We start from the raw sequence: 15,678 nt of genomic DNA, 5'->3' as shown, positions 1-15,678 counted from the left end.
CACTTAATTTTTCACTCATGAATCATCATCTCACACATTAATCATCACTCATGAATCATCATCTCACACATTAATCATCACTCAAGGATTCTTCATTTTAATCCTCAATTTCCTAGCAATTTGCGTTGCTTTCGGATGCACCGGTCTCTTACAAGATATAAAAACATGATCAAACAATATTATTTGACACACTTAATTTTTCACTCATGAATCATCATCTCACACATTAATCATCACTCAAGGATTCTTCATTTTAATCCTCAATTTCCTAGCAATTTGCGTTGCTTTCGGATGCACCGGTCTCTTACTCGAATCACATTGTTCAACTTCAACCCAATTAATCACCTTCAATATAAGTGACTGCGGAACTTTTTTATCCTTTTCCATAGTTTTCTTCATACCCTTTTCCAATGCCTTCTCCAAAAACTCCATAAACCAATTCCCAGCTTCGGTTTCTATCTGCATTCCCAATGTTATCGTATTGCTTAAACTGCAACAAGGATTCTTATTCTCATCATTGTCAAACGCTTTCGCCTTTTGATTCGTTGGTGGTCTCATTTGCTTCATTAAACTCCTTGACTTTTGATCGTTTCTTTCGGGAAACGCTGCGATTGACTTGTATAGAGCGGCTCGTCTTTTGGAAGCATTGTTTGAATCTAAATTATTATTATTGTTGTTGTTGTTGTTGTTGTTGTTCGTGATATCATGTTGCGTGTTTTCAGGAGGAGTTTGAGCTGTTGCGGCTTTAATGGATGTCATTTCGGCGACTGCTTGCGTGATTTGACTATGGAAGTCAAGAAACTGGTCGAAACAGTCGGTTGGACTTTCGGGTTTTGCTGATTTGCTCAAACCGGATAGATTCCTGTTTAAAATTTGATGTTAGACTTATTAACAAAATAAAAAACGTTGACATAAGAAAACTAAAAAGTTATTCATACTTGAGAGACCGGACAAGAGTTTCTGTAGCAGAAGCCTCTCTAAGTGCTTGAAGAGCGATTTTCTGAGCGGTTTCGCGTTGCTGGATGGCTTCCTGAAGTGATATTGTTAAAAAAATCACTTAAAACTTAATATAAATTTATTTATTTTTATTTATATCATAATTCTAACAGTTTCTCATATTTAACACCTATAAAATTTGATTAACACGAAAACCGAATGGATGAGCTGTTGAAGGTATACCTTTCCCAAAAGGCCAAGTTTTCCTGGTAAATTAAATGATGAGGCATTGTCCCCATATGGAGAATCTTGTTGTGAAGCCATCTGTGAATTTGAATAACTCTTTGTCTCCGAACCAACAGTTGGAGAGGACGACACTCGCGCGTTCCTTAAATTTGGAGGCGGTGTTGTGCTTTTCTTTTCCTGCAATAACATAATTGCAATATATTCATGATCAACTAAATTTTATCACTCTTAAAATAATTTGCAGAAATTTCACGTCTAAGTAGTAGTAAGTACTATATAAACATATTCACTATGGTGTAAACAAGCGAGCCAAGCTTGAGCTTTAAAAAAGTAGCTTGAAACAAGCAGAGCTTGAGCCTAGTTGTTTTTTCAAGCTCGGCTCGGGCTTGACTCATTATTCATTACTTATTAATTAATTTATATACGTTCTATATATTTTTAGAAAAAAAAAAACCTTAAACGAGCTTAAGCTCGTTCAAGCTCATTTAGTAAACGGTCAAACAAGCCAAAGCCCGGCTCAAGCCAAAGCTCAAGCTCGGCTAGTGAGTTGTTTTTTTAAGCTTGGGCCCGGCCTCTACTAGTTCCTTATTTATTAATTAATTTATATACATTTTTTATATATTTTGAGAAAAACGTTAAACGAGTTTCAGCTTTGCTCAAGCTCGTGTAGTACCTTAAACGAGCCAAAGTCCGGCTCAAGCTCGGCTGTGCAGTGTGAAATTCATGCATAGAAGTCCAAAAGATATAAAAGTTAAAAATGCATAATGCTCGTTAAGGATCGATAAGCCTAAATGAGCTCGTTTCGAGCTTTTTATCGATCCAAGCTCGAGTAGCTCGCTAACAGTTTGGTTCATTTGCACCACCTAATTTACATTATTAAACTACAGTTGTAAGTTCTTAAATCAGGAATATATCACATAGTTTCAGCTTATAGATTATGTCAATTCAACATTATTATTTATTAACAACAATATCAAAGAGAACAATGTACCTACAGTTATATTTAAAGGACTTCTTAACACCTTCGCATCCCGGTCACAAATCGTACTCTTACTCCTCGAATACTTCATCACCGACCCATTAACCGCACAGCTCTTTCTCGTCACAGGACTCTCCATCATCTTCGACAACAACGCTCCACCCGCAGACCCTCTAACCCCATCCTTGTCACCCACCCGACTCCTCACCATCGGCGACATACCAATATTCGCCCCCCTCATCACCGACCGCGACTTCACAGGCGTACAATGATCAAAATCCAACGGACACGGTTTCAACACCATCGGCGACGCACACGCCCCGTCTTGCCCGGTTCCCCAAGACCCCCTCCTCGGAGCCGAACATTTCGTATTCGAGTTAAAAATCGTCTTTTTTTCACACTTTTCCCCTTTTTCTCTCAAACCCATTAACGGTTCGGGCGTGCCAATAAACGGGTGTCGGCCCGGGAGGGGTTTTGCGCCTTTCGCTATGGGAACGGGTGACCCGGGTTCTAGATTATCGACATATATAAACTGACCGAGCTGCATTTTGTTGCTGAGAACAAGATCATCTTGTTCAAAAGGTAAACTGACATAGATCGAGTGAGACGAGTCGGATACTTTGATGTAAAACCCGTGTTTCGGCCAGAGATCCTTTTCGTCGAGTTCAGCTGGGACGATATCGGTTACTTGTAAAAGTGAACTCCTGTGTTCACTTGTGGGTTTCACTCCTGAATTCATACAATTCAGAAGCTTTAACAAGATCCCGGGTGCCAATGCCGCCATATCGAGTAATTCAACAGCGAAAAAAATCAAGAAAAAACTAGGGTTTTGATCATACACCTCGATTCAATTGGCGAATTGGGTCAAGAAAAGATTAGGGTTTTGATTGGTGAGTGAATTGAGGAAATGGGTTTGTGTGGAATATAGGGTTTATGATGATAACGGTCAGTGAATTTAAAAATGAAATTAATTTTGTGAACGTTATGGAATGAATATAGATGGCCAACGGTCATATTTTTGTGCCGTTGAGAAGGCGGCTATGTTCATAAAATGGTATTTAATGACTTTAGAGAGTAAATTGTTTTGGGAAATTTAATTATTTTTATTCTGATTTGAGTACATTTTGGAGCTTTAAAAGGCATTTAATATGATTCCTTTTTCTTTTGATTTTCAGATTTATGACAAAACATTTTGAAAAACAAATGCCCCTAGTAAAATAAAAGGAAGAAAAACATAATCTTTTCTGAATACGTATATTCATATCAATTTAGCTTATTTGGTACGTGTATTTATAAAAATTTTAGAATTTTGGTATTCGATACTTACGAGTACTGATACATGTATTTTAGTATTTGATACTCTTGAAGAATGCGGATGTTTTAATGGGAGCTTCCATAAAAATAGGTTTTATTTTTGGTTTGGTGTTATTATGTTTTATTTTCCGTATTATGGTTTATTGAATGTCACATGTGTCAATTTGGTATCCTTAACAATTTAGTTTATATGTTATTTGTACGGGCACAAGTGCCAAGATCATTAGAGGTTTGAAAAGAAAAAAAAAAGCAATACAAAACGGGCATAGTAAATAAATATCCGTACCGTACCAACAAATTTAGTACAATACTTGGTACGGGTACTTTTGGTATCGGTAAGGATATGGTACCGATCTCTTCTCTACCTAGTAACACTTAGATTGGTGACAAGGGGCGAGACAAGCGTCATCATGTCGAGACTGTCTGTATGATAAATCATATCTTTTGTCTTTTTCGCAGTGATCATTTCTTTCTTCTTTCACCCCAACACACTCTATCTGGGTTTCTCTTAAGGGTTTGTGTCTTTCTAGTCTATTTATTATTCTATCACATTTGACCTTAGAAGGTAGAGAAAAGAGATGGTATTTTCTCTCTTTGTAATTAATTATAAAAGACTGAGTGATAAGTGTGACGCAGTAATATACACCCTTCTGAATTTAAGTTATTATTTAATTGTTTTTCTTAAGGAAAACATCACTATTTTATATGAAATGAATAATTTTAGATGGTATCTTTAATTTATATCACTTTTAGATAAAACTTTGCCCCACCTAAAGCTTTAAATTTAAAAGTTATAATAAGCTTAGCCCACATGAAGTGTTGGACCGGACCATGAGACTAATTATGTATTTTCTTTAAGCCTGCTAAGGCCCAAAAGACCGAATTAGATTACAAATTTACAATCAAATGACTAAATCAAACTAAACAGGATTGTTATGGTTGTAAATTTTTTTTTTTTACTATAATGAAGTGAAACTAATATATATATATATATATATATATATTTTTGTTTTTAAGAGACAAAAAAAAAAAAACAAAAAAAGAAATTATTCACTACCATTACATGATCTTATTTGAGTTTATTTCTTATTTTGTTAGGGTCTATTTGATATGAGGTAATGGAATAAACAAGAAAAGAAATTATTCACTACCATTACATGATCTTATTTGATTACCTCATGAGAATAAAATGAATAACTGTGTAATGTCTCTTCTATTTGGTTACCTATAGACCATTGGGTGAGGGAGTAGGATGGCCAACATCTTTATGTCTTTTTCACAAGCGATAGGTTCTCTCATCTCTCATTATCACATCCTCTGTTTACACGCTCTCTTTTGTAAAAAGGATTTATTTGTCTCTCTTTTGTTCATTTTTCTTTCTTCCACATAGATAAGTGACCACCACATGTTTTAGGGGGATGTTTGAGATTTCTTATTTTACTTCCTTATAACTTTTCATTAAGTTAATAAGATACAAAGTGTAACTTATAGAACTTTTCATCTCACAATATAAGCAATCCCAAACACTTTATTACTTCTTAAAAAGTTTATAAGTTATAAGTTGGTGAAAATAAGCAATCCCAGACACCCCCTTACGGGCGGTAGTCGGAAGGCGACAATGGACTTTGAGTTCAGGTTGGGGAAAGTGAACGACTGTTTGGTTTTAAATACCATTTTTTTGTTTATGTTATTAGGTTATAAAATTCATGAAAGTTATACACTTTAAGTTAAAAATATGCTTTAAGTCCTCACTTCTTCAACCTTCAAATCTAGCAATCGAAAATTAATACTTTTATTAGTTTTATTATTATTATTATTATTATTATTATTATTTTTTTTTTACTTACAAGCTTAATTTTATTTATATTAAATGCTTATATATGTATTTATGCGGACTGATGGCTTCTAGAGTTTTACATGATTTTAATATAGAATGGATGTATCCGTTCACATCAATGCAACGATGAACATGATACCAATATTTGGGTACGTTCATGTTTACCCACTTTCTGTCATTTTCTGTTTTTAAATGTTTTTGGTAGTCAACGTCCAATACTCCACGGACTTCACTATTTTCACAATTTCTTGAAACTTTGACTTAACGACAAATCTAGTTCATCAACTATTTTTCAATATACTCTTTAACCCTCTCATATATATATTTTTTCTTTCTGTTTTTACATTTTTAATTAACATTTAGAACTGCTTCATAAAATGCGTAGTTTTGACATACATATGATACATCTTTGATTTTATTCAATAACCCGATAAATAAAAGAAGCTATCGTCTATTTTCAACTTCTGTTTTTAACTTGTTTTATGTAAAGTAATTTTATTAAAATATAGACCGTGGTGAGTCAACCACCGTGATCTTGCTCTTGTTCGTTCGAACTCGTTAAAACCAACAACGCAACAACCAATCTTAGATTCAATTGTCCTTCAAATTGCAAAAAGTTGCTAAAAAGACACCTTTTTCTATATATTTTATTGTCATATGTGAAGAAATTTGACTCAACTGTCACATGTTTAAACTCAAGGTGCATGAAGCTGTTTATAATAAGTCCACGTCACCCACGTGATTGCATGTTTTCCTTTATTATCTATCATAGTAGTTAAGAAATAATGTGTTAAGTGGTGTCCCCACTACCCAAGTAGTCAGTAGGTTGTTGAGCTTTTTATGGCTTCCTTTTACTATTTATATGTTAATGGGTGAACAGTTTCATTGTACGATCAATTCAAAGTAATCAAAAATTCCTTGAGTTCTCAATTGTTCTTGTGTTCAATCCTTGATATTCCAACAGTTTTGGTATCAGAGCCAGCACCGTCTCTCGATCAATCGTGTTACTTCCATTCAAAAAAAAAAAACCCTTTCGTCCCAAACTATGGCTGATAACTGTTCCCTCCCAAACCCTCTGTCTGTTGTTTCGATCCCTGTGTTTATAGGGGATGGCTACGAACATTGGAGCATTAGGATGAAGACCATTCTCAAGTCTTGTGAATTATGGGACGTGGTCTATCTTGGTGTCACTGCCATCACAGATACCACTCCTGATCGTCGAGAAACTAAGAAAAGAGATGCCATGGCTATGTCAATCATTCAACAGGGAGTCCATGATCATCTTTTTTCTAGAATTGCTGCATCAGAGTCGGCCAAGGATACCTGGGATACGCTGCGGGTCGAGTTTCAAGGAGATTCACAAGTTCAGTCGGTGAAACTTCAAGGGCTCCGACGAGATTTCGAGAATCTCGCAATGAAGGATGATGAGGTTGTGGGTGACTATTTTTCTCGCATTATGGATAACGTAGGTCGCCAACGATCGTACGGTGAAGAGCTAACAGATCAGAAAGTCGTTGAAAAATTATTGCGAAGCCTTTCCAAAAAATATGACTATGTCATACCTTCCATCGAAGTGGTGTATGACCTAGCCAAGGTCTCTCCGGTAAAACTTATGGGATCCTACAGTCCCAGGAGGAACGACTCAACAGTCGTATCACTACTGATGCTACACAAAAAAAAAAAAAAATTGAACTCCCTGATGAGCAGGCTCTCCACGTTGCCCATGATCAGGCCAAAGCCATTCGTGGTCGAGGTCGGGGTCGTGGAACTCCACGTGGACGAGGAACTGGCAGGGGTCGTGGCACTTTTGATCGGAGTAAAGTACCTCTCTGTCATGTGTGTAAGAAATATGGGCACTTTAAAAAGGATTGCTGGTACAATGTAGAAGAACCGCAAGTCAACTTAGCCGAAAATGATGAAAACCCTGAAGTGCAAGAAGATGAAATACCACACCTGTTATTTACTCTCCATGAAGAACCACATGATCAATTAGCCTTAATGACGGTAGCTGAGCAATCTAGCAACAAGGCGCATCTATGGATCATTGATTCAGGATGTTCAAACCACATGACTGGGTTACGATCGAGCTTCATGATGTTGGATGAAAGTTTCAAGGTCGGTGTGCAACTCGGTGACCGAAAAAGGCTATCAGTTGAAGGCAAGGGGACCGTCAAGATGCATGTTGGCCATAATATGTACAACACACTTGAAAATGTCTACTATGCACCCAAGTTGGAGTACAACTTATTAAGTGTTGGGCAACTTATGAGAAAAGGTTACTTGCTTTTCTTTGATGATGGTAAGTGCACGGTGAGGAATAAGGCTACTGGGAGTACTGTCATGGAGATTGCTGTTGCTACTAATAATATGTTTGTGGTAAATGCTATGAACCTGCTCACTGCAATTGAAAGCACCAAGCCAACACATGATGTAGAAGCTCTAACATGGCATCGCAGGTTTGGTCATTTAAACTTTGAAAGTTTGAAACAGTTACATAACAAAGAGATGGTAAAGGGTCTTCCCAAAATCAAGTCTAGCCTACATTGTGAGGCTTGTCTACTTGGGAAGCAAGCTAGGAAACCATTTAACTCAAGTTCATGGCGTGCAAAGGCCAAACTAGAACTTGTGCACACTGATTTGTGTGGACCAATGCAAACACCTAGCTTGGGAAACAACTTGTATTATCTCCTATTGGTTGATGACCTCACACGCATGTGTTGGGTGTACTTCTTGAATAAGAAAAGTGAGGCCTTTGAGAAATTTAAACTTTTCAAGGCAATGATTGAAAACGAATGTAACAAAACCATCAAGGTTCTTCGTTCTGACAGAGGCGGAGAATTTTGCTCACAAGAATTTAATAAATTTTGTGAACTTGCTGGGATCAAAAGAGAAGTTACCGTGCCATACACCCCTCAACATAACGGGGTGGTGGAACGGAAAAACCGGACAATTATGAATCTTGCAAGGAGCATGCTTAGAGAAAAAGAGCTACCAAATTATCTATGGGCTGAAGCAGTCTCAACTGCAGTCTATACGATGAACAGGTCCCCTACCAAGGCTCTAGTTAATCAAACTCCTCTCCATGCTTGGTCAGGTATTAAACCATCTGTTGACCATATGAAATTTTTGGGTCTATTGTCTTTGGTACAGTTCCTTCCCAATAGAGAAGAAAATTAGACAGCAGATCAGAAAAAGCTATTTTTATAGGGTATTCAAATGATGTTGATGGGATCTATCGGGTCTACTGTCCAACCACAAAGAAGTTTGGTATGAAGAGAGATGTGAAAGTCTTGGAGGAAACAAAATGGGATTGGAGTACAAAAAAGGCAAGTACTATCTCTGACCCTACTTAACAATTCATTGACCCATTTCCCATTGAAATGACTACACCTAATCCTAGTCCTAATGAAAACAACTCTTCTCATGCAAACACCAACAGTATCCTTGTACCATCATCCCAATCCACACCAAATTCACCTATACCCACTCAAACCACTATTAGACAAGACTCTACACCTAACTCACCTATACCCACTCAAAATATTACCCACGTACAAATCCATGCAACACCCTCTTCCAATCTCTCACTAACTCAAACCATTCATACAAAGAGGAGTATAAAAGCTCCACTTTGGCTCCAGGATTACACCAGTGGAGAAGGCCTCTCAGAGAGTGATAATGAACTCCTTACTTGCCAATTTGCTCTAAGTGCTTCCGACCCCATAACGTATCCGCAAGCTGCCAAGTCCAAAACATGGGTGAATGCAATGATCAAAGAGATTGAAGTCATCAACAAAAATCATACATGGGAGTTAGTCACTCTCCCTCCTGAGCGAAGTACAGTTGGGGTTAAGTGGCTGTTTAAAACGAAGATTGGAACTGATGGGAGTGTTTTGAAGCATAAGGCCCGGTTAGTAGCAAAAGGGTATTCACAGCAACCTGGAGTTGATTTTCAAGAAACGTTTGCACCGGTGGCCTGATTTGAAACTATTCGACTAGTTATCTCGGTTGCTGCTCAGAGGGGGTGGAAGATTCACCAGCTCGATGTTAATTCAGCGTTCCTCAATGGCGATCTCACAGAGGAAATATATATTGATCAGCCAGAAGGATTTGTTTCCAAGGAACATCCGGAGATGGTATATCGGTTACACAAGGCTCTGTATGGCTTAAAACAAGCTCCTAGAGCTTGGTACTCAAAAATTGATAAGTACTTTGAAGAGCATGGATACGATCGAAGCCCAAGTGAACCAACACTCTATGTCAAGCAAACCGAATCAGGTAACATCATCTACGTTTGCCTTTATGTCGATGATATTATCTGCAGTGCCTCGTGTGATACTTTGATTAAAGATTTTAAGAAAGGTATGGAGGAGACCTTTGACATGACTGACCTTGGCCTGCTTAAGTTGTTCCTTGGCCTCGAAGTTGAGCAAACCAATGATGGCATCCTACTACACCAAAAGACCTATGCTCAAAACCTTCTAAGAAAGTTTGGCTCTTCGGCTGACAAAATTGAGCACACACCTATGAACTACAATGAAAAACTATCTGTAAATGACGGGGCAGAGAAAGCAAATGGTGAGATCTTTAGAAGCATGGTTGGTGGACTCATCTATCTTACTCACTCTAGACCAGAGCCTATGCAGTGAGCATGGTAGCAAGATTTATGCATAACCCCTCCAAGGTTCACATGGGTGCAGCTCAAAGAATTCTCAAATATGTTGCTGGAACCACTGGGTACGTTATATGGTACTCAAAAGGAGATGATATATCACTGATTGGCTACAGTGACAGTGATTGGGCCAGCTGTATAGATGACCGAAAAAGCCTTTCAGCTTATGTATTCTCTGTGGGAAGTGGGGTTGTGTCTTGGAGCTCAAAAAAACAACCCACAGTAGCTCTATCAAGCACAGAAGCAGAGTATATCACTGCTGCAGGTGCCACATGTCAAGCCATCTGGTTGCGTCGTATTCTTGAAGATATGGGTCTGAGGAACCATCTACTGTGATAACAAGTCAGCTATCAGTTTGTCAAAAAATCATGTTCATCACAGCCGATCAAAGCATATTGAATTGAAGTATCATTTCATTAAGGAAATGGTAGAAGAGCAAGTGGTGTCCTTGGAATTCTGTGGAACTCATGATCAAGTTGCAGACGTACTTACCAAGTCTCTGACAATGGAAACGTTTGTTTATTTCAGATGGCTTCTTGGAATGCGATAGCTTGACTCAGGAGGGGATGAAGAAATTTGACTCAACTGTCACATGTTTAAACTCAAGGTGCATGAAGCTGTTTATAATAAGTCCACGTCACCCACGTGATTGCATGTTTTCCTTTATTATCTATCATAGTAGTTAAGAAATAATGTGTTAAGTGGTGTCCCCACTACCCAAGTAGTCAGTAGGTTGTTGAGCTTTTTATGGCTTCCTTTTACTATTTATATGTTAATGGGTGAACAGTTTCATTGTACGATCAATTCAAAGTAATCAAAAATTCCTTGAGTTCTCAGTTGTTCTTGTGTTCAATCCTTGATATTCCAACAATATGCAAATATGCAGTTATAACTTCACAACCCACAACTCCATTCATTTTATTAAACTATATAAACATAAAGATGTAATAATGGTTTTTATTATATAAACGTGAATCTAAGTATCATAGAAGGGGGTTAGTTAACGAAATATGCCGTCATGTCACTACCACATATGCGAAGGAGGGTTAACTAGCTTAGCTCTTATATAGGTGGTATTGATTTAACAAAAAGAAAACAATTATTTTTTAATATTCTTTTTAATATAAATGTGAGTTGAGTATTTAATCGATGGATTTGTATAGGAAGAAAAGATATTTGGAGATATGTATTCTTGTATAATCCCTTTTGATTCCATATTAAGAAAACCAACTATAAAAAATTTAAACCGCGCATAATTAAATTTGACACCATGTTTGGCGGTTTGGCCTCTAAAATAAAAAAATATGATGTGGACAAAAGTGACGGCACCCTTGCATCCATAACACGTAATATAGAAAGACTTGATAATAATTTTGTAGTGGACCACCTGTGCTTGGCATAGCCCACAATTGTTGATTTAGTTTCAATCAATCATCATGTGTGTTTATTGTTACTTTTTTGTTCGATCTATAAAATTCTAATAGAATTATAAAACATATAAGGTCGAGTATAGTGGGGGCTCGAGTTTGGGCGAAATAGGGCGAGAAGGGGCGCGAACACCGCCTCTCCAGGCGATAAATGGGCGAAAAGGGGCGGGGGCGGGGGCGGGGGCGGGGAGTTTTTCTCGCCCTCATGTCTGTGTTGTTTGCATATATATATTATTATATATATGTTGTGTAAGATATATATATATATATATATTTATATATATATATTATATTATATTACTATTGTAGCCCTTACACCATTACACCCTAAAAACAAATTCTCATCCCTTGCTGACTGGGCGCCACACGGCGCAAAACGGCCCAATTTGTAGCCTTCCACTACGCATAGCCTAAGGTGTTACTTGTTTTAATCACTCATATAGTCATATTAACTTTTAAAATAATTAAAATTAAATGACAAATAGGAAATAAATAATATCACAATTTGTGTATTCGCCAATAATAATTGCATCTTAAAAAAATCCTTGCTAACGATCAAACTTTCCGGCTATTTTTCTCTCAACGGACCTCCGTTAAAAAACAGTTAAGTTCGTTAAGTGTTTTTCCGAACTTCAAACCGATGTTTTAGGGCTATTGATCTTAAAAAAAATACGATTCGACTGATGTAAAACTTATCTTGAAACGGTGATTCAAATGATTTGATTATTGTTAATTGGAAATTCAAACACCTAAATTAGAACATTGTTTCTTTATTTAATCACCATTCGAAACGGTAATTTAAATTGCTTGATTTTTGTTAATTGAAAATTCAAACAACTGAATTTAAACATTGTTTCGTTGTTTGAATCACAATTTCAAGATAATTTTTACATCAGTCGTCTCGTATCATTCTTCCGATCAAAAACCCTAAAACATCGGTTTGAAATTCAAAAAGATACTTAAAGACGTTAAGTGTTTTTTAACGGAGGTCAATTAAGAGAAAAATAGTCGAAAAGTTAGACCGTTGACAAAGTTTTTTAAAGATGTGATTATTATCAACCAATACACAAATTAGCAAAATTAAATCAAATAATTCACAAATATAGGAGATTCTATAACTAACCAAAAAGGTAAACTATGTCATTTCCCAAATTAATATACAAGGACCTCTTTTCAATTTACTCATTTTATGAGGGGTGAAGTAGCTTGTCACATTATAAATTTGCAAAATCCATTACATCCACTACTTTTTTTTTCTAGAAAAGTATTCTGAATTTTATCTTTGAAGATGAAGGCATGGCAATATCATGAATATGGTAGTGGTGATGTACTAAAGTTGGCTACCGATGTTGCGGTTCCGGATATTAATGATGATCAAGTCTTGGTTAAGGTTGTTGCTGCTGCTCTTAACCCGGTTGATTTCAAAAGGAGGCTTGGATACTTTAAAGCTATCGATTCGCCTTTGCCGGTAAGCTTTATAGTAACGATTGTTTGTAAATATAGTATGAAAAATAAATATTGGATTTTAATAGTCTTAACTACGACTTATAGCCCGATAATAATTCATACTTACATTTTACCAATAATAGTTCAAGCTTTCTCTTTTACCAATAATAATTCATACAAATATATGATGAAATACTTACATTTTACCAATAATAGTTCATACAAATATATGATGAAATACTTACATTTTACCAATAATAGTTCAAGCTTTCTCTTTTGTTGACTAGAACAATTTCATCATATATTTGTATTTGTATTTGATTTTCACTCGATTTTCTCCATAATAATAAATATTAACAAAAATGGAGAGACATAGAAGTTAAATCAAGAATAAATCAAATAATAATAAGTGTATAGTCTATGATGATTATGTTACCGGGATTGCTCTTGGCAACAAAAGTGAAAATTATAATTATCATTGGTTAAACTATGAGTATAAATTATTATCGACTACTAGATACTAGTTTGAATTATTAACATCCAAACTTTTTAAGAGAAGAAAAATACCAAAATTATTTCCATTTTACTAGCTTTTTTCTATAGTGTCATCCTTAATCTCTTCGACCGCACACTTTCTAATCATTAGCTGATAATTAAATAGACATTAGTGTGGAAATTTTAGAATTAAAATGGTCAAATAGGCAATTTAAATATTGATGTCTTTATCATTTCCAACCACTCTTTCAATTGCCAATTGCTAATTCTTATTATTTTATTTTGAAACGAAATTGCATTTGCAAAAGTACAATGAATTTGACTTAGAATCTGGATCTATGCATTACATAATCAGTATTAATAACTTAGTTATATTATATCATCTACAATAATTAGAAGATACCGGCCAATTAATTACGAAACCTTTGTAATTATAATAATTGTTTTTTTATTAGGTGAACTTTCTAATCAGTTGTAATTATCTCTAGTTGACTAGTTCTCTGACATAATTAGAAGATATGATTTGATTACGTTTCATTTGTAGTTCTTTTAATTTTTTTTTATTGTGACAGATAAATAACTCCAGGATACGACGTGTCGGGCATCGTTGTGAAGGTTGGAAGTCAGGTAAAAACACTTAAAGAAGGAGATGAAGTATATGGAGATATAAATGAGAAGGCTCTTGATGGTCCAAACAACTTGGAACATTAGCTGAGTACACAGCTGTTGAAGAAAAACTATTAGCCTTAAAGCCCAAGAATTTGGATTTTGTACAAGCTGCCGCTTTGCCTCTCGCAATTGAGACCGCTTATGAAGGTCTAGAAAGGGCTAAGTTTAGTGAAGGCAAAACAATCCTTGTGTTGAATGGTGCTGGTGGAGTTGGATCGTTCGTAATTCAGGTATTTTAATTCGTTAAGACTGTGTATATTATATTAACAGAATGCATAAGTTGGTTGCTAATCATAGCTATAAGTTGTTAATACAGCTTGCAAAACATGTGTTTGGTGCTTCGAAAGTAGCAGCCACATCTAGTACTGGAAAACTGGAGTTGCTTAAGAGTCTAGGTGCCGATGTAGCAATCGACTACACGAAAGAGAATTTTGAAGATCTACCAGATAAATATGACGTGGTGTATGATGCAATTGGTAAGAATATTATTAGACGAACAGACGTGTCGACAAGTTGCGGCGCAGCTTGTTGCCCGTTTGCCTGCCACTTTATTGTAATCCTGAAAATCAATAAACAAGAACAAAGATTAGACTACAAAAAAAATAAAAAAAAAAATTTACGTATCATGGTATATTCGGTTTGTGCTTTAGTTTATGATAAGCAAGTTAAATAAAAAAAATGGGATTATTACCAATACTCTAAAATACAAATCCATTTTAATCATTGATGTCTCTCATGGTTGTTATGGCTGGCAAATCATGTGTGAAAGCATCTTTAAATAAAAAATAAATAAACTTTCTTATAAGAAATTCTAGATGATCACTAAAATAATATAGTTTTGGGCCAACCTCTTTAAATAAAATCATGTTTAAAACACTAATTATTTAATTTTAAGAATATCTTCAAGGAAAAAAAAATCCATTACCAAAAACAACATATTTTAGGATTTATAAAGATATGTCAATATGTTTGCTTCGTCACTTACAAGGATGATACAATGTTGTAGGACTACCGGAGAAAGCAGTGAAGGCAGTCAACGAAACTGGTGTCGCGGTGTCTATAACCGGGCCAATTCCACCACCAGGGTTCGGCTTTGTTCTCACATCTGATGGCTCCATTTTGACAAAACTAAACCCTTATCTTGAGAATGGAAAGATCAAAGTGATAGTTGACCCTAAAAGTCCATTCCCTTTTGACAAAGTTAAGGAAGCTTATGCTTACCTTGAGACACACCGGGCTACCGGGAAGGTAGTCATATACCTGATTCCTTAAGGTTTGTTTCGGATTCCAACGTATGGTTTATTCGAACACCATTAATAAATAGCATGGCTTGCTTTTTGAAACAGTGGGAATAATAATATGGTGTGCAAAGAGTGTTGGTTATAATATTTGATCTATGTGGTTTGTGTTTTATAATCTTTGGGCTATAGCTTTGCTTTTTTGTTTGTTTTCAAGGGTAATGGCAACCACTAAGATAGAAAGAAAGAAAGATTAAAAAAAAAACTAGTTGTTCAACATAGCGAGTCTAATTTCGCATTTTGGATTCATTGTTGTTGTGGACAACATACCACTAATTAAGATGGACGCAGAAGGCCAACAAAGACAGAAATGTCATTTGCGCCAAAACCAAATTGAGAATGGTCCAACTCCGTGATCA

At 36.0% G+C, this 15,678-nt stretch overlaps 1 protein-coding gene and 2 pseudogenes across 2 annotated transcripts; 2 read left to right on the top strand and 1 right to left on the bottom strand.

Annotated features, from left to right (window-relative positions):
• Positions 1-164: 164 nt before the first annotated feature.
• Positions 165-3,065, bottom strand: LOC143599146 (uncharacterized). The gene is made up of 5 exons (XM_077077174.1): positions 2,363-3,065; positions 2,178-2,332; positions 1,180-1,359; positions 939-1,030; positions 165-862 (listed from the first exon to the last, which is right to left on the bottom strand). Exons 1-5 carry the CDS (start codon positions 2,943-2,945, stop codon positions 238-240), a joined length of 1,635 nt encoding a protein of 544 aa, XP_076933289.1. The 5' UTR covers positions 2,946-3,065; the 3' UTR covers positions 165-237.
• Positions 3,066-9,963: 6,898 nt separating this feature from the next.
• Positions 9,964-10,320, top strand: LOC143599151 (secreted RxLR effector protein 161 pseudogene; annotated as a pseudogene).
• Positions 10,321-12,640: 2,320 nt separating this feature from the next.
• LOC143599152 (2-methylene-furan-3-one reductase-like) lies at positions 12,641-15,437 on the top strand (annotated as a pseudogene). Its single transcript, XR_013147244.1, has 4 exons — positions 12,641-12,887; positions 13,934-14,251; positions 14,338-14,497; positions 15,028-15,437. The product of XR_013147244.1 is annotated as a 2-methylene-furan-3-one reductase-like (transcript).
• The last annotated feature ends 241 nt before the right edge of the window (positions 15,438-15,678 follow it).

The sequence above is a fragment of the Bidens hawaiensis genome, unplaced genomic scaffold, assembly GCF_021521415.1.
Source record: "Bidens hawaiensis isolate Kalapana, Puna unplaced genomic scaffold, B.hawaiensis_p1.1 tig00051564_1, whole genome shotgun sequence".
Taxonomy (NCBI): Eukaryota; Viridiplantae; Streptophyta; class Magnoliopsida; order Asterales; family Asteraceae; genus Bidens; species Bidens hawaiensis.
Note: the sequence above shows the minus strand (reverse complement) of the source record. Positions and strands in the feature narration are given on the sequence as shown.

Excerpts from the sequence above, each read along its gene's own strand:
- LOC143599146 (XM_077077174.1), bottom strand. The coding sequence starts at position 2,945 with ATGGCGGCATTGGCACCCGGGATCTTGTTAAAGCTTCTGAATTGTATG. Across the intron at positions 1,360-2,177 it reads GAAGTCCTTTAAATATAACT|GAAAAGAAAAGCACAACACC; the intron begins GTAGGTACATTG and ends ATGTTATTGCAG. Across the intron at positions 1,031-1,179 it reads AACTTGGCCTTTTGGGAAAG|GAAGCCATCCAGCAACGCGA; the intron begins GTATACCTTCAA and ends ATATCACTTCAG.